An 18834-nucleotide genomic window follows, 5' to 3' on the forward strand; every position below is an offset into this window, starting at 1 on the left:
ATCTTTGTAGTATGCTACTCTATACTGTAAATTCATTTTTTCCTCACCATCTCTTAAACAGTTGATAAAATATAGAATTCATTGGCTACACAAAATCCGCATTTCTACCAGTAAAACAAGTTTTATGTTCAGTAAACTATAAAAAAAAAAAAAAGTACAAATGTTAGGGATAGATCTACCTTTTGTTCTTTTTGTTGTAGTCTTCATAGTGAATGACACTTCTTCAACAAAGCTGTCCAGGATAAGGCGGCTTGATATTTTAATGGCCCCTTGTTCTCTCATCCTTTTCTGTCTAGGAAAAGAATCAGGATAGTGTAATTACCAGTGAGCACAAGCAAGTCATTACACAAGACATCAACCTCCAGCGAATTACGCTAGCTTACACCAAGACATTTTATTAGATGCATCCTGTTCCTTTTCATTCAACCAGTCTTCAAGTTTTTGGTTAATAAACAGTCCCTTAAGCAGAACTGTCATTTGCCACCAGAATCTACTTTACAATCTGAAGAAGATATGGGTATCTACAAATCACTTCTGTGTTGTGAACTAAAGACCACAGACTTCCCGCTGACATAAATCACTCCCTGGTCTGTTCTCCTGACACTAGGGTAGTGACATTTCCTGTTAAACCCCTTTCACATATAGGTGATAGTGGGCCTTATCCCTAAGACTACCAAACAACACATGCTTGTAGCTGTAACTGTGGGGGTTGTTTTGCCTAAGAAAATTACAGAGATTTAGTTGCACACTACTATACGGCACTATTCCCAAATACACGGAATAGTATATAATACTATTTGGATAAACCAAATTTATTGTATTGTTATATGGTGTCTAAATATAAATCTGTCCACTAAAAATCAGCCTGCAAAATATTTGGTGTGAACATACCCTTAAAGTAAAGTTCACACTCTGGATTAGGCCCAAATGAATGGGTCTAGTCGGGAGAGAGATGTTGCAAGGCGGATATCCACGTCTTAATCAGCCGTGGACTCCGCCTGAAGAAAGGGCAGGTCGCTTCTTTCTCCCCCCCCCCCCGAGCGGGAACAAACCACTCACGGAAAAAGGAAATGTCCAGCTCCCATTGAGCCGGATTCTGTGTCAAAATCTGGCCCAAAAAACCCTGTGTGAACTTGCCCCAAGATGCCCATATACTTTAGATAAATATTGTTCTAACTAGTTGATTTTAGTGCACAATTCAGCGCACTATCGGCTTTCCCGATCTGTGCCTCGGGTAAAGTGCTATCGGTCCCGGTACCGTAGCGCTTTACTGTCAGAAGGGCGTTTCTGACACTTTGTCAGGAACGTCCTTCTGTACAAGCAGCGCCTATCGTGCTTCACAGTGTGAGCGGGGAGGAACGCCCCCTCTCTCTGCTCACAGTGCTTGTCCATAGATGAGTATTATCAGGAGGCGAGGGGGCGTTCCTCCCCAGTCTCAGAGCACAGCGCTATTGGCACTGCTTGTACAGAAGGATGGTCCTGACAGACTGTCAGAAACGCCCTTCTGACTGTAAAGAGCTACAGTACCAGCACCGATAGCTCTTTACCCGGGGCACAGATCGGGAAAGCCAGCTTTCCAGCAGTATATAGAACTGCCTGTGCCCAGATCGGTGAAAGGTCCTCTTTAACTTATGAGGAAGAAGTATTAATAAAGATAACAGATGAGAAACATATAATAGCAGGAGAGAAAGGGGGCACTCTGGATCGCACCACGTATTATTTGCAGGAATGGGAGCAGCATCAAAGAAGCATTCACAGCTTGAGTCTAAAGAAAACCAAACATTAATAAAGTGCAGAGACACAGGACATAATGTGAACACATAAGTGAAGTGAGAATCACGCTCTTTCTGCATTGTATTTAACAAAGGTTTAATTCCTGCTTTCAAGTATCACTTGATCAGGGGAATTCTGATTCTTATCATATGATTTTGATCTTTCACATCAATCCAATTGCTCCTTTGAAGCCACTTCTCGCTTAGTTATTTGTATTAAAGAACTCACATGTTTGCCATTTTTTAGGCTTTCTAACATATGTCCTTTAACAAATTCAATGCCTGGTGGACATATCATATGTGGATCTGAGCCATGCTATTGAAGTTGGAGCCTTTAAGGGTCCCATATAGTAGAGACAAAACACACATATGGAGCTTTTGGTTTGAAGAGGTACTCCCAGTTCTTGTGAATCCATACAATAGAAAAAAAGCGAGGAAGGTAAACTCAACACACAACATAATGTAGAAAATCTAAAACAAATTTTTATTGAAAAACATTAAAAAGATGAATACACATAAATACAGGAAACTTTTCCCAAAGGGTTGACACTGAGTGGATGATCAATTTCAATGTTCGTACTAAATACAATATTTATTAATTAGAAGGATACACCATATCATAACCAAATAAATACTAAGTGCCCATAAATATTATGTCTGAAAAACACTAATAGTAGCCTCATCAAAAAGTTGTTGATAATTTCAACCAACCACATGGGGGCCATAGCAGCAAAATATCTCCCTGGCTGAAAAAATGTAACTCAACCAAAATTCTTGATGCAAAAAGAGTAAAAGCATTGAAAGGATCTGTCATATTTTAGCAAATGCTAAACCAAATCAATGTGGCTGTATGGCCAAAACAAAAACCTAGTACCATTACAGAATCAGTTAAATGAGGCCAACATTTTTTACCAATAGTTTGTTAATGCATACTAAAGCTATAGAATAACAATAATGCAAACATATTACAACCAGAGGATATGCAGCTGCTTACCCATGAACGTTGATTTTGGTAGAGTATCCAAACACCTACAGGTCGACCACCCGACGCGCGTTTCGGCTATTTGCCTTCGTCAGGGGATGGTGAAACCATGCAAAGTGAAACAAAATGGTACCAGCTAACACAAATATGTTAAAACAAAGCCATCGCTTTCATCCTTGGGACCTTAAAAAATGAGATTAAGGCATTCTCAGTCCTTACAAAAGGCTAAGAAACTACAAGTTGGTGCCCTAATGGAAAAAAGAAATTTCCAAATTTAGTGGGGCTTACAAAAAAGTTCAATAAGCTAAGAAATATTGCCCAGCATTTCTTATTCTATGATGCTGGCACTGCAGCATCCCTTCATCAACTATATCCTGGAAATAGATGGGGTAAAGTGGTGAGGAAACAGTGAGAAAAATCTTCAAGTGACAATACTAAGAGAATGTTCACGTGGCTGATTTTTCATGCTGAAAAATTAGCTGATCAATTTTAATAAAATCCATAGAAGAACATGGAGTGAAGTCTGAAATGTCTGCTGCAAATTTGCAGTTTGCACTGCCACAGATCCACACAAGGATGGGGCCTATTCAATAGGACTTACCCATGTGTGGCTTCAGCCTGGGTTCTGTGACTCAGATTGAAAACTTCTGCACAGGGGGCAACACTGCAGCCTTGCAACGCTTGAGTCCAGGGTTTGAATCTCGCCAGCAACAACATCTGCAAGGAGTTTGTATGTTCTCCCTGTGTTTGTGTGGATTTCCTCCCATTCTACAAGGATATACTGATAAGGAAAAAAAAAAACAAAAAAAAAAAAAAACGTACATTGTGATCCCTATATGGGGCTCACAATCTACATTTAAAAAAAAAAAACCAAAAAAAAAAAAACACCTTCTGCACAGAAATACAGCACAGATTCTCATTGAGATCAAAGCTTTGAAGAATCCATGTGTTTTCATGTGGATTTTAGCTGGCAATTTGTTTCAAAACGCATGTTGATAATCATTCTTGTGAACATGCCCTAAGAATTTTACAACATTAGGATTTTAGTTAACGTTAAGTGGTTATATTATCCCCACAAAACTCTTTTAGGTAGTGAGTTTTATTTATTAAAAAAAAAAAAAAAAAAAAGTTAGTGCTTTAGTTTTATGTAGATCAAAAGTCATATCATCAAATAGGTCAGCAACATCAAAGTCATATTATTGTCTCTCCTACTGACACCGTAATTCATACACTGAAGCTAGAAGGAATACAAATATTGTATCAAATACTTTCTATGTATGCCTATTAAGTACAGCAAAAACACTTTACTTTTTGTTTAAATCTTACTATAAATTCAACAGGCATTCAAACAAGCAAGCAAGTATAACACGGCAGACCGTCAGTCACATATCACTTACCTGGACGATCACTATGGCAGACACCTTGTAATTTCATAGGGTATATAAAACATGCCAGACAAGCCTACAAAGTGATAGGAAGCCACAATGTGATCAGAGCTATCCACCCTCTGTGGAGTGCAGAGCAGGTAATGTGCAGATGAAAGTGTCCGACCCCTCCTCTCCGGCCCAGCTGCCTTTTACTACCACTTCTATTCATCCCAGTCTCGGTGGGAGCAGCTACAATTGGAACAGCCTGTCAGGCGGATTTAGTTCTGCTTCCAGCTCACTCACTAAATTTCACTCTATATTGGCAAACTCAGCTTTATTGCCTGGCATAACTAAAATTTCAAAAGGTCTTTAGATCTAACTGCACCTTCAAGAAAAACCCATCTTTATAGGCTGGTTCACCGGCAATTTGAAGGTTATATAGAATAATCCTCTCAGCATTTTAACAGGAGTTGTAAAGAATTAGAAAAAAAAAAAAAAAAAAACATGACATCAACTCAACTGTAATAACAAACATAGCAGAAGACTTCTCTGAAGAAAAGCAGGTATCCCTTACTAAACTATACAAACCGTTTAGTGTATATTCACACATGGTAGCTCTGCAACCGCCCTACTCCACACACGTACAGACTTTCTTTTGTATGGAATGGATTTTTTTTTTTCATGCTTCAAGGTTTTTGGTTTTTAACAAATCTAAGAAAGGTAAAATAAAACTCTGAAGTGTGCAGGCCAGGTAGACAGGATTATATTCCCTGATCACAATAGCAAAAGAGTTAAGGGAATGTAAACCAAGATATAGAACCACGGTGGCATTGGTCCTGACACACAGAAACTAAAAATACAGGCAAATAAAAGCAGCAATAGAAGTCTTCAGACTTTGCAGAAAAGTATAAAGGCCAACATATATCAATAAAAAAGAAAAGTTTAGAGGACAAAGGTTACCCCAAATCAGTCGAATATTCTAGAGTGAGAGGGAGAGGAAGGGCACATCATACTTCACAGGGGTTTCCCCACAAAAGTATGTTATCTCCTATCCAAAAGGATAGGGTTTAAAGCTTACAGATCAGTGGAGGTCCATCCGCTCACAGCCCCATGAGGATGAGGAGAACCGGGGATCATTAACCCCCATTTGGAATGGAAAGCTGCTCTGGCAGAGTGCAAACTACTCCATTCATTTCAACCGGAGGAGTGATGGAAATCTCTCTTAAGGATAACCTATTAACTTCCCTTTGTGGGAAAATCTCTTTAAAGGGGGTTGTCCATCCTTTTGATATTGATGTCCTATCCTCAGGACAGTTCATTAATCTCAGATCAGAAGGAGGCCGACACCCAACACTCCCGCTGATCAGCTAACATAAGTAGACAGCATTTCCAGAACTACACAATGTATGGAATTGGAAGCAGATAGCTCCATACACTGTGCAGTGGTAGGTTACTACAATTTGGGGCCTGAGCACTTGTAACCCAGAACAGCCAAAATACGCTGAACAGAGCCTTCTGCTTCTGACTGCATACACTGTGTACCTCTGTGGGCAATGCTATCAGCTAATTGGTAGGGATAGCAGGTCTTGAAACCCCAACTCCCACACAGATCTGACACTGATGACCTATCCCAAGGATTGGCTCTGCATAGGCACTGAAAAAGTACAAGCAGCAGAGGTCACACTACATTTTGTAGTATGAAATTTATAGTAAACAAAATGCTAAGAAGTCACTATCATCATTGATGGCCATTACAAATTTGCTGTGAGCTAACACACTGTAGTTATAGCTTGTGCCTGTAGCATAAACAGGTAGTCCTATCTCAGCATTTCTAGCTATGTCAATAGGTTTTGTCATAAAGGTCTGATTGATGGGTGTTCACCATTCACTTGCAGCCTTGAATGGGGCCCCATTCATGAGACTGTTGTTCCAGAGGTGGTACCCACATCTATTAGGCATTTATGGCATACCATATGGATGTAGCCATTAATTGTGACATGGGAATACCCCTTTAAGGCTAAGGCCCCACGGGCCGTAATCGCAGCACTAAAGCGCTGCGGAAAGAACCGCAGCGTCATCGCATTGCGGTTCTTTCCGCAACACTTTGAAGAGAAAGTTCACAGAGTTTTCCTTTGCGGACTTTCTCTTAACATTATATCTACAGGAAAGCCGCCGGCGTTTCCGTAGATATAATTGACATGCTGCGATTTGCAAAGCCGCAACGGCTTTGCAAATCGCAGCGTGTCCGTGCTGCGATTTCTTCTGCAAAGTGGGCATGGGATTCACATGAATCCCATCCCCTTTGCTTGCACTGCAAAACGTCGCAATTTTTCCCGCAGCGTCTCCGCTGCGGGTAAATCGCAGCGTTTACGTCCTGTGGGGCCCCAGCCTAAAACAGATTATAGGATCCTATGCTTGTAAAGGCATTTTTAAAGGGATTCTACCATTAAAAACCCTTTAAGCATTGAAAAACATCTCATGTATACTGACTTTTGAGCACTAAATCACAAAAATCAGTCCATGGTCAAGTGATACACGCTGGCGTTCCGTAGTGTGAATGCACCCTTAAAAGTTATATTAAACTACCCCCCCCCGTTTTAAAATAAAACCCTGAAACAGAATGTGAAACTTACCGAGCGGTGCAGGGTGGGCTGGCATTCAGGCCTCCTCTTCCTCCGATGTCCTGACCACTTCCTCCGGCGCTCGCGAACTAATAATGGCCTGGGCGCATGCGCAATATCATAATGCTTCTACTATGGCTACTGCGCACGCGCCCAGGCCATTATAAGTTCGCGAGCGGCGGAGGAGGAGGACGGAACATCGGAGGAAGAGGAGGCCTGAATGCCCGCCCACCCTGCACCGCTCGGTAAGTTTCACATTCTGTTTCAGGGTTTTATTTTAAAACGGGGGGGGGGTAGTTTAATATAACTTTTACGGTTGGGCTTTATCAGCATGATTTTGCTGATAGAGCCCCTTTAACTCCTCGCCTGCCGAGCGCTTCCAATAGAAGCGGCTGGCACGCGGGGGGTTAAGCGACCGCTGGCAAAGTCTGCGTGCCGCCGCTTTCAATAACATATAATGCGCACCGGACAGCGCCTTATAGTCCGGTGCGCCTTATATATGAACCGAGACGGACTATAAAAGGCGCTCATGGGCAATGCGCCTTATAGTCCAGTGCGCCTTATAGTCCGTAAAATACTGACATGACATTGACATGATATTGACATGCTGCAATTTCCAAAACCGCAATGGTTTTGGAAATTGCAACGTGCTCACTGCACGGATTTTTCCATACTGTGTGGATGGGATTTACTAGAATCAAATTCATTTCGCAGGAACTGTAAAATGCCATTTTTTCCCCATGGTGTTTTCGCCACATGAGGCCGCATCCCTACTTTGCAGTAAAATAACGCTGTGATTTCCAAAACAGTCATATAAGTTCCAAAAAAATACATATAAGTTAAGGTCAAATACGCTTTCACATATAAATCAGTATGATATGCGTAAGGCAATACAATCATCAAGCATATATGAAAGCAGAACTTACATGAGCAAAAAAATAGCAGCACATGGGAGAGGGGAAGATGAAAGGACGTGCGTTTCGCCTAAAGCTTCATCTAGGGGTGTGACATGACTTTATATGTATTTTTGCTGCTCTAAAATTTAGATGAGGGTGGGAATGTTTGTTATTTCATGTGGTCGTCTTGTTTGTACTGCGTTAATCTCTTGTAATTTTATCAATATATTCTAATAAATTCTAGATTTTTATGCTTTATTTACTTGGTTTTTGTATTTCACATTTATTAAAATGATGCACAATACGTAATACATTTGGCATAACTGACAATACAAACACCCCTTCCTTCCTGATGGCTGTTATATCTGTACTACATTAAGTTAGATTCATACCTTTTCATCCGACACATTAACGGGTACCATAGAAAATACCCAACTGCCCCCTTTATAGCCAAATTTGTGCTTTAGGATAGGCTGGTATTGGGATTTCAGTTTTTCTGTTCCTGTGAGAAAATTGAAAAACAGAAATCCACAGCGGATGAGAACTTAACCTTATTTTGCTACACACAAAATAAGCCCAAGCAGTGAAGCAAGTTTGACTGTCTTTTATAAAATGTGATAATATACTTGTCACATTTTTATAACACACTGTCACTTTTTTAGCAAATTTGATTTGATAAATGTGTCCAACTGTATTACATTTGTTGACATTCTTGCTGCAGAAACCTACAACATGTATACACAAAGAATCAAATATAAAGTAAAATAAGAACAGTAAAATAACCTAGATATGTGGTTACAACAATAAGTGCAAGTTGTCAAAGACTTTTTTTCACACCAGTTATTGCGGAAACATACAAATAGTTACATTTACTTTCAGATCATTGTCCCACTTACTTTGCTACTGCCATACTGTCAATTACATGAATCAGCAATAATGACCATCAGAAAACATCTCATATCACACACGCACAGAATACATGGGTGTTACATTAGATAAATCTCACCCCATTAGGGTAGGGTTCATACATGCCACTTTCTCAAATGGCAGTTACATAGTTATTGGGATTTTAGTGGGGTTTTCAAAGTTTTTGTTTTTCTATGTAGATTGTGAGCCCCATATACGGATCACAATGTACATTTTTTCCCCTATCAGTATGTCTTTTTGTAGAATGGGAGAAAATCCACTTAAACAGAGGGCGAACATACAAACTCCTTGCAGATGTTGTTCCTGGTGGGATTCAAGCACAGGACTCCAGCGCTGCAAGGCTGCAGTGCTAACCACTGAGCCAACGTGTTGCCCCTGTACACAGGAGGTTTTGTGTTTGTCTAAGTCAGGGGTCTCAAACTTTGTTAGGCAAATAGGCCACATGTAGAAAACACTGAAGCTGCCCGAGCTTGCAGGCCTCAAGTATTCAGCCTACAAGCTCAAGAAACTCCAGAACTGGACCAGGAGTTCTTTTCCCCCAGGAACCATGGAGAAGGCCATGAGCCACATGTTTAAAACTCCTGGTCTAAGGAGAAACCACCTAGCTGCACACAAGTCACAAAAGTGAACGTATAAGAGCTAGCAGACGGCTCATATACACACACACAGTTTTAGGGGTACTTTTTTTCAAGCCAAACATAGGTGTGGATAAAAGAAAAAAGAAATAAAATACTGTGTTCAAATCTATGTAGGAAGTTCTGTTCTGACATTCCATTGACGTTCAAATAGCACACCATGACGCAACACAAAACGCCTGGAGTCAATTAATTCAGCGCACTGTCAGCTTTCCTGTTATGTGCAGAGCTATCCGTGCAGATATCGAGAGCTTTTCACAGTCAGAAGGGCGTTCCTGACAGTCTAGCTGGGAACATCCTTCCCAACAGTACTGTGTGTAGCTCTATACTGTGAGGGAGTGTTCCTTACCACCCAGTGATGACGCTGAGTGTGTAAACAGTTTTGATAAAGCAATGTATTTAGGAAAAGTCCTAAATCCACATAAACTAGCAGTAAATATAAGATCCTTGAGATGGGACAACTCCTTTAAGCTTTATTCTGTCACTGGTTTTGTATCTTTTACATTATGAAGCTTAATATTTTGGATTGCATTATTTTGTTCTTGTATTATATTATTATATAATAATATATAATATATATTATATTATGTACATTTTGCTTTAGGGAATGTTTTTCCTGATGCCCTTTATCTGACTGTAAATTGTTCTTTTTTTGTCATTATTCAATAAATATTTTTGAAACTAGAGTATGTACACACATTGTAGAAATGCCCCAGACTAACTGTTGCAGAAATGCAAAAAGAAAATCTGTAGTACATTATAGCAATAGCAAATTATAGCTGTAAAATATTATATATATATATATATATATATATATATATGTAAAGTAGATATTGCCCCTGTTTTGCAGATTTTATATCTACAGCATGTGAAATTAAGGTATGAATTTAAGCTTTGGATTTTCACTGTTGATTTCACCACTTGAAATCCAACAAGTTTAATTAAAAATACAATTGAACCTCAGAACAGAAAGCTGTACACAAATGTGAACACAGCCCTTCACTGTGTCTCTCTTTTATCCACCCTATATTTAAATAAGTATCATAAAAACTGCAAGGGCAGCATGGTGGCTCAGTAGTTGGCAATGTGGAGTCCTAGGTTCGATCCCGACCAAGGACAAAATCTGCCTTGTGCTTGTATGTTCTCCCCATGTTTGCGTCGGTACTGTGGTTTCCTCCCACATTCCAAAAGACGTATTGATAGGGAGTTTAAATTTTGAGTTATATATGGGACAATGACTGACTGCAGAATATATTGGCGATATACAACCAAGAGTAATAAATAAAATGCATGTGCAACACACCCTCAGGCTGTGTTCAAAAGTTGCGGTAATGTCACAGTTTTTGTGATACCGTTTCTCCAAAGATAAGTCATCCCCTGAAAGTAAGACATAGTAGAGGTTTTGTTGAATTGTCTAATATAAGGCACCTCCAAAAGTAAGACATCCCCCAATAATACGGTAATACTCTGTCTGCGCAAAGACTGTATGAAGAAAAACATTGCAGCCGGCTAACACTGTGCGCGATGTTCCGTGTGCACAGGTATGCCGGCTGTTGACGCTGCTGCGATATGTTGTATCCACTGTTACTGCTGCTGTAGGATGATCTGCGAGATGCCAGTTGTGCATACACTAAGCATTGTATGCTTTGGGGGGGGGGGGGGGGGGTCCACTCTCCCAGCTCATCCTACAACAGGAGGAACAGTGGATACAACGTACTGTATCACAGCAGAGGCAGCAGCCGGCTTTCCTGTGCACACAGAGCACCGCACACAGTGTTCAGCCAGCTACAATGTTTTCTTCATACAGTCTTTGCTCAGCAAGCACATAAGACATCCCCTGAAAATAAGACATGGCATGATGTCTTTAGGACCAAAATTTAAAGAGGACCTTTCATGGATTTGGGAATATGCGGTGTTATATACCGCTGGAAAGCCGACAGTGCACTGAATTCAGCGCACTGTCGGCTTTCTCGATTTGTGCCCTGAGTGAAGATCTATCGGTACTGTAGCTCTTCAGCGTCAGAAGGGTGATTCTGACACTATAGCCTATAGCGCTGTACTGTGTGAGTGGGGAGGAACACCCCCTCCCCTCCTGATAATACTAGTCTATGGATGAGCACTGTGCGCAGAGGGAGGGGGCTTTCCTCCCCGCTCACACTGTACAGCGCTATTGGCGCTGCTGTGCAGGACGTTCCTGACAGAGTGTCAGAAACGCCCTTCTGACGATGAAGAGCTACGGTACCGATACTGATAGCTCTTCACCCGGGGCACAGATCGGGAAAGCTGAATTCAGCGCACTGTCGGCTTTTCAACGGTATATAACACCGCATGTGCCCAAATCCATGAAAGGTCATCTTTAATATAACACTGTCTTATTTTCAGGGAAACACAGTAGCAAAAAACAAGCAAGTAAACCTAGCACTTCCAGTGGGGGAAAAAGAAAAAGTATTTAGTCAGCCAATTGTGCAATTTCTCCCACTTAAGATGGGAGAAATTGGCCTGTAATTGACATCATAGGTAGACCTCAACTATGATAAACAAAATGAGAAAACAAATCCAGAAAATCACATTGTCTGATTTAGAAAGAATTTATTTGCAAATCACGGTGGAAAATAAGTATTTGGTCAATAACATAAATTCATCTCAATACTTTGTTATATATCATTTGTTGGCAATGACAGAGGTCAAACGTTTTCTGTAAGTCTTCACAAGGTTGGCACACACTGTTGTTGGTATGTTGGCCCATTCCTCCATGCAGATCTCCTCTAGAGCAGTGATGTTTTGGGGCTGTCGCTTGGCAACACGGACTTTCAACTCCCTCCAAAGGTTTTCTACAGGGTTGAGATCTGGAGACTGGCTAGGCCACCTTTGTTAACGTTGGTCCCAGATCTCTGCAGGTCATTCACTAGGTCCCCCTGTGTGGTTCTGGGATTTTTGCTCACGGTTTTTGTGATAATTTTGACTCCACAGGGCGAGACATAGTGTGGAGCCCCAGATCGAGGGAGATTATCAGTGGTCTTGTATGTCTTCCATTTTCTAATTATTGTTGCCACAGTTTGATTCTTTACCCCAAGCTGGTTGCCTATTGCAGATTCAGTCTACCCATCCTGGTGCAGGGCTACAATTTTGTTTCTGGTGTCCTTTGACAGCTCTTTGGTCTTCACCATAGTGGAGTTTGGAGTGTGACTGTTTGAGGTTGTGGACATGTGTCTTTTATACTGATAAGATCATACAGGAGCCATTACTAAAGGTAATGAGTGGAGGACAGTGGAGGACGTTATGATAGGTGTCCTTTTTTTGTTTTTTTAAACGGACACCTTCTGAGCAGACACCAACGGTAGTGTGAACTCTTCCTATGGCTGGATTTGCTGAGCTATAATACTCTAAAAGTGTGTATTACAGCTGCAAAACAAGTAATGGCTAACAAGAACCAATGAAGGAAAGAAGCACAAAGCTAAAGAGCCAATCCAAAATTATTTGTGGAGAAGATCAGAAAATGTCAGTAAATATTTAGTTCACTGAAATTAATTGAAACCTGGAACAAATTTCCAGCAACTTGGGAAATCTACAGAAAGTGAATGTCAGTAAGCCTGGGACAAACACAATTTTAGTAATATAAAAAGGATTATCTTGAGGACCAGTCTCCTATGTTTTTAGGAAATGTGCATTTTTTTCTAAATGACTTATTTAGAAGACATAGGAATTACTATGACAAAACAAGCCTTCTTTTACAAACTACTGTCATTATAAGGCTATGGTCACACTGTGTCTGTTGTTGTCATTCATCACAGGATGACAGCAATGGACTTCCATTATAGAAGACTAATGGACATGGACCCCCATTGACTCTAATGTAAACAAGATGACGGATGAAGTTTGCTTACTTTTTTAATAAAAGGAAAAAGTCCTTCATGTATAGTTTTTAAATTAAAACACATCATGGAAAAAAAACAACAACAAAACTTATATCACAGGATGAGAGTAACGGTCGTGTGAACCTACCCTAAGCATAGTTCACATCCATGACTGGATCACAAAGACGAAGTACCTGACAGAAAGCAGCAGACCCTATCATAGTCAATGGGACCCCCCAGACATCATTCATGTCCTTGATGTTGTTCTGCACCTATGCAGATGTGACTCGCTGGGGATCATGGCAGATGCTAAACATACCACATTAAGGATGATAGATCTGACACATCCAACCTGCCATTATATAACAAGTCCGCTCCTCACATTTCACTTTCTTCTATGGCACACAAGTGCTGAGATGCACATTGTAATGGCTACAACCAGTCTGGGACACATGAGGCAGGAGACCCCATTTCTCGTCTGTGACTGAATACAGATGCGGTTCTAATAAGAAGTAAGTGCAGTCTGAACACAGTCATGATAGAAACCCAAAAGTGACACTAGTAGGTGACACTCATCACTTCACAAATCCCTGAGCAAGTGCTGCACAGACAGCTTCCATCTAGTATGGCTCCGCAGACACATAAACCTGTAGAGATCTACGGCCCCCATTGTGCACAGCATGTTACGTTATGTATGACACGGGATTTCATGGTTTCCCTCCTGTAGGACGCTCATAGCCACATGACTGCATTATAAACACAGTGGGCGCTGCGGTCCTGCCATTATACCCACCTGTCTCTTCACCCGCAGGACATTGCCAAGGAGGTTCTTATCCCGCCATCACCCGGTACCGAACCGTATGGCCGGCAGTGTACTGGAGGCCGCTGTGGGATGTGCAAGTGAGCGCTCGGTAGATGCTAAATCCTAGGAGGGGGGGTTAAAGGACCTCTGATGACGTCGTCACCATGTGATCAGACGCGTATGGGCGGGGCTATTCTGGATTGTACAGCACTGTGTCGTGTTACACAGGAAGAGGAAACTGCAGGGAATGGAGATTCATGGAAAGGGTTGAGTCTAAATCCTAGTGGGCTAAAGGACCTGGTCTCTCTGTCCACTTGGATTTAGCTTGTTCTATATAGAGCCAGGCTAAATCCTAGTGGGCTAAAGGGCCAGGTCTCTCTGCCCACTAGGATTTAGCCTGATTTATATAAGAAAGCTAAATCCTATCTGGCTAAACCACATGTAATATATACAGAAATCTAATTTATTTATTTTATTGAAATATAAAAATGTTTTATTTTCATGTATTTATATTTTTTTATAGCACCGACGTATTCCAACACGTTTTTCAGGTTCTTGGTCTATTTTATTGATGTTGTATCTGATCAATTTATATTCCATGAGGCTTTTATCAGCAGTTTGAAGATGTAGTGATGCTCGCGGAAACCGTTTCCATTTTATTAGCCCAATGACGCAAGTCACATGACTTGATCACAGCTCAGTCCCATTCAAATAAATAAACTGAACTGTGAAATCAAGCATGTGAACGCTGATCTGCTGTGGACTCCTGGCAATCTGTATTTGCCCACTAGAGATAGTTTTCAGTAGCAGGACCAGGTCCCTCAGCCCACTAGGATTTAGCCTGCTCTACTGTATATAGACTCAGATTGCCCGAGAGGGACCAGGTCCTTTAGCCCACTAGGATTTAGCATTCTTATATACAGCCGGCTAAATTCTAATGGCCTGGGGGATCTGGTCCTTCTGCTCAAAACTAGCTATCTCTAGTAGGAAATGGGACCTGGTCCTTTAGCCAACTAGGAGCATTCAGCTAAATCCAAGTGGGCAGAGAGACCAGGTCCTTTAGCCCACTAGGATTTAGACTCAACCGTATATAAGAATGCTAAATCCTAGTGGGCTAAAGGACCTGGTCCCTCTAGAGATAGTTTTCAGTAGCAGGACCAGGTCCCTCAGCCCACTAGGATTTAGACTCAACCTATGGGACCTGGTCTTTCTGGTCATAACTAGCTATATGTAGTGGGCTAAGGGACCTGGTTCTTTAGCCCACTAGGATTTAGCATCCTTATATAGAGCAAGCTAATTCCTAGTGGGCTAAGGGATCTGATCCTTCTGCTCAAAACTAGATATGTCTAGTGGGCAATGGGACCTGGTCCCATTGCCCACCAGGTTTATTGATCCCTCCACCAGGTTTATTGTTGAGGAGGGGAATATGTGAGAATTGCAGACCTCCATAGGAGAGGGCGGTGGGGGAGACGGTGTCTGAGGGGGTCAGCCATGTTTGTGTGAGACATGTAAATTCATTGCGAATTAAAAGGTTGTGGATGTAGGCAAGTTTATTACATACGGAGCGGGCATTCCATAGTGCAGCGGAGAGGACAGGGGGAAGGGTAGGAGTGAGTGAGATTGGTTTGAGATTTCGGGGGTTCCGTGCGCTAACGCCAGGTGTGGGGAAAAGGCCGACAGTGGGGAGGTCCAGGATTAGGAGATATGTCTCCAGAAGTAAGGAGGAGCAGGGAGAGGGACAGCAGGTGTAGGTAGGAGAGGGTGCCGGGGGGGGGTTGTATGTGTCTGGTGCGGAAAGCCTGCAGGTTTGTGAGGAGCTACGCAGAGAAAGTTATATGGTGGGGTAGGAGAGAGGGAGAGATGAGGATTTCTTTACTGACATGGCTGGTTTGGGGTGGAAAAGTTGTTTTCACAAGGATTGGGAGAACAACAGTGATTAAGGTGAGAAGCATTTCTGTTAGACAAGTGAGCAGTTTGTAGAAGTTGGTGATTGTTACATTCTGTTTCCTTCTGGTCCAATTCTGACCTAATTCTAGTCTGTACACTTGAATTCCACACTTCAGATGCAATGACCTAGGGGGCTTACATTTATACAACTGAAGGATGTAAGATGACTATCAGGTGTGAATTGTAGGTGTGGATAAATGGACATAGGTTCAGGCCACAATTAGACAGAAAGTTGAGAAAAGGAGGGGAGGCAGGGTATGGAGACAAAGAAATCAAGGCTATTGTAATTACTACAGAGTGGTTACAACATACCTACAAATTAAAAACACAATAGTAGCAGGATGAGAATGCTGGGGGTTGTAGTGCATGAAGCAGGACGGTTGCAGGACAGCAGTTAGATGGTAAATTCAAGAGGAAGACATACCTGAGAATGGAGACAGAGCAGAGTCAGATGAAAATTATGAATGATGGGTGGCAGTCAGTTTCCTTTCTGGCCTAATTCTAGTCTGTACACTTGAATTCCACACTTCAATTACACACTTCAGATGCATGTTTTTACCTTTATGTGCTGTTATAGATGCTTGTCAGACATGATTTATACAACCAAAAATATCCACTGAAATTCTTATTACGGAAAGAGCCTTTAAGCGTGATGTACTAAGGTGGCATGAAATGCTACAATCTAAAGCTATGATTCGTCTCCAAGCCATTCGGGGTTTGGCTAAAGGGATTCTACCATTAAAAAAACTTTTTTTTCTAGGTTTTTCTAGGCTATTCATCTCCTACCTTTGGAAGTGATCTCCGCCGCGCCGTTCGTTCGAAATACCGGTTTGTACTGGTATGCTAATTAGTTCTCTCGCAGCGATGGGGGTGTCCCCCAGCGCAGGAGATGCAATGGAGGCGTCCCCATTGCTGCTCGAAAACCGACTCCAGCGCCGCCTCTATCTTCTTCTGCATCCTCCCCTTCCTTCTTCGGCTTGACGTCGGACGCCTGCGCAGTACGCTCTGTTCGGCGAACTTGCGGTGTCGGTACTATGGCCGCAGTACGTGCGGCGAAGTTCACCGAACAGAGCGTACTGCGCAGGTGTCCGACGTCAAGCCGAAGAAGGAAGGGGAGGATGCAGAAGAAGATAGAGGTGGCGCTGGAGTCGGTTTTCGAGCAGCAATGGGGACGCCCCTATCGCATCTCCTGCACAGGGGGACGCCCCCATCGCTGCGAGAGAACTAATTAGCATACCGGTACAAACCGGTATTTCGAACGAACGGCGCGGCGGAGATCACTTCCAAAGATAGGAGACGAATAGCCTTTCTAAAGGCTATTCCGACGTGTTACCTAGAAAAAAAAGTTTTTTAATGGTAGAATCCCTTTAAGCACCATCTAGAGACCCTTGGTCTGCAGAATACCAAATACGTCTTTCAGGAATGTAAAGAAGCTGAATCCAAGAGCCCCTGAGTTTTTTCCTGGAAATACATGGCCTGTAATAGATACTCGGTAAGAATTGTGCTACCTATTTCTGACTTATCTCAACAATTTCATGGAAGTTACTGAGCGGTGGGGAGGAGATCACCATGAGGACATTAGAGTGTACTTTTCTCCTCAAGTTCCAGAAGGGTTTTTTCAAAGGTTGTTTAACAATTTACTTCTCAGAATTTTAAATTTTTTTTAATTCTAATTATTATTCACTTACATTTTGGAATACACTTTCGAATAGCACGCACCCATAGGAATGAATGGATGCAGCCGGCACGCAGGGGGTTAAGCGGCCGGCCAGTGGCAAAGTCTGTGTGCTGGCTACTTCCATTCATTCCTATGGGTGTGTGCTATTCGAAACGGCCGTTTCAAATAGTACTCGCTCATCTCTAATAAGCAGGATAACAGGAGGTCAGACTGTACAACAAGCGGCAGGGGTAACACGATGGCTCAGTGGTTAGCACTGGCCAGCACTGGAGTCCTGGGTTTCGAATCCCGCCAGGAACAATATCTGAAAGGAGTTTTTATGTTCTCCCCGTGTTTGCATGGATTTCCTCGCATTCTACATAAAACATACTGATAGGGAAAAAAAGTACATTGTGATCCCTATATGGGGCTCACAATCTACAAAAAAAAAAAAAGAACGTACAGCAAGATTTAGAGGAACTAGACAAGCTAGGGATCTTTATGTTCAGGCATCTTCCAGTGGAGGAAAGTGTCTTAAATAGCCCAGAGTTGCAAGGGATAGGCCAAGTACAAATTATAAGGTAAAACAACTTCTTAAAGTGCCAGCACACAATTTTTACAGACAGGAACTTGAGCATATTGCCCACATCCAAAGCTAGCAGAGAGAGGACACTTGAGCCATAGATACCAGCGCTACACACAGGATATGCCATTTATGTCGTAGATGTGGGTCCCACTCCCACCTCTGAGAATCGCATTTATTTCAATAATTTGTCCCTGACCCCTTTGTGGTAGCATTAGTGGCCCCCCATTCATTTTTATGAGACTTCTGAGAATAACTGAAGCAAATTGATGACCTTCATTAATTAGACTAGAGACAAGTTCTGGGAATCCCATTGCTTCAGTAGATATTGTGTATTACTACATTTGCCCTGTGGGAGCACTGTAGGGGAATTGAATACTTGGCGCTGGATTTATCCACAGATTACTACTATCACTAAATCAATTTAGGATGAGGCTGCATATTGCCAAAACGCGGCTTTTTTTGTTAGATTTTGCTGAGTTTTTTGTGGCAAAAGCCAAGAATGGCTAAAAAGGGAAAGGGAAATACATAGTAAGCTGTTATACTTCTCCCTTCTGCTCAATCTGATCCTGTCTTTGGCTAAAAGCTGACAAAAAAAAGTTGTGTTCCATGACATGGGGCCTCAAACTTAATGTTGTGGGACCTTTCAAAGGAAAAGAGACTGTTGAAAGTGCTCATCTGGGTGGTTTCTAGTCACCTTTTGGTGTCTATAGTCACTCTTGACTAATGATGGCGAATACTATATATACTTATTTGTAATGTGAAAATCCATTGTAAATATTCAGATTTCC

General features: G+C 41.8%; 1 protein-coding gene across 2 annotated transcripts in view; it reads right to left on the reverse strand.

The window, feature by feature from the left end:
- The window catches only part of SCML2 (Scm polycomb group protein like 2), a 49771-nt gene extending 35814 nt beyond the window's left edge, over positions 1-13957 (reverse strand). For both annotated transcript variants that reach the window (XM_075264817.1, XM_075264816.1), the window contains exons 1-2: positions 13848-13957; positions 180-292 (exon numbers count right to left, since the gene is read on the reverse strand). In XM_075264817.1, the coding sequence (XP_075120918.1) occupies positions 180-282 (103 nt within the window). In that variant the 5' untranslated portion in view covers positions 283-292; positions 13848-13957. The remainder of the gene's footprint in view (positions 1-179; positions 293-13847) is intronic.
- Positions 13958-18834: the final 4877 nt, after the last annotated feature.

The sequence above is a fragment of the Leptodactylus fuscus genome, chromosome 2 (genome assembly GCF_031893055.1).
Source record: "Leptodactylus fuscus isolate aLepFus1 chromosome 2, aLepFus1.hap2, whole genome shotgun sequence".
NCBI classification, from domain to species: Eukaryota; Metazoa; Chordata; class Amphibia; order Anura; family Leptodactylidae; genus Leptodactylus; species Leptodactylus fuscus.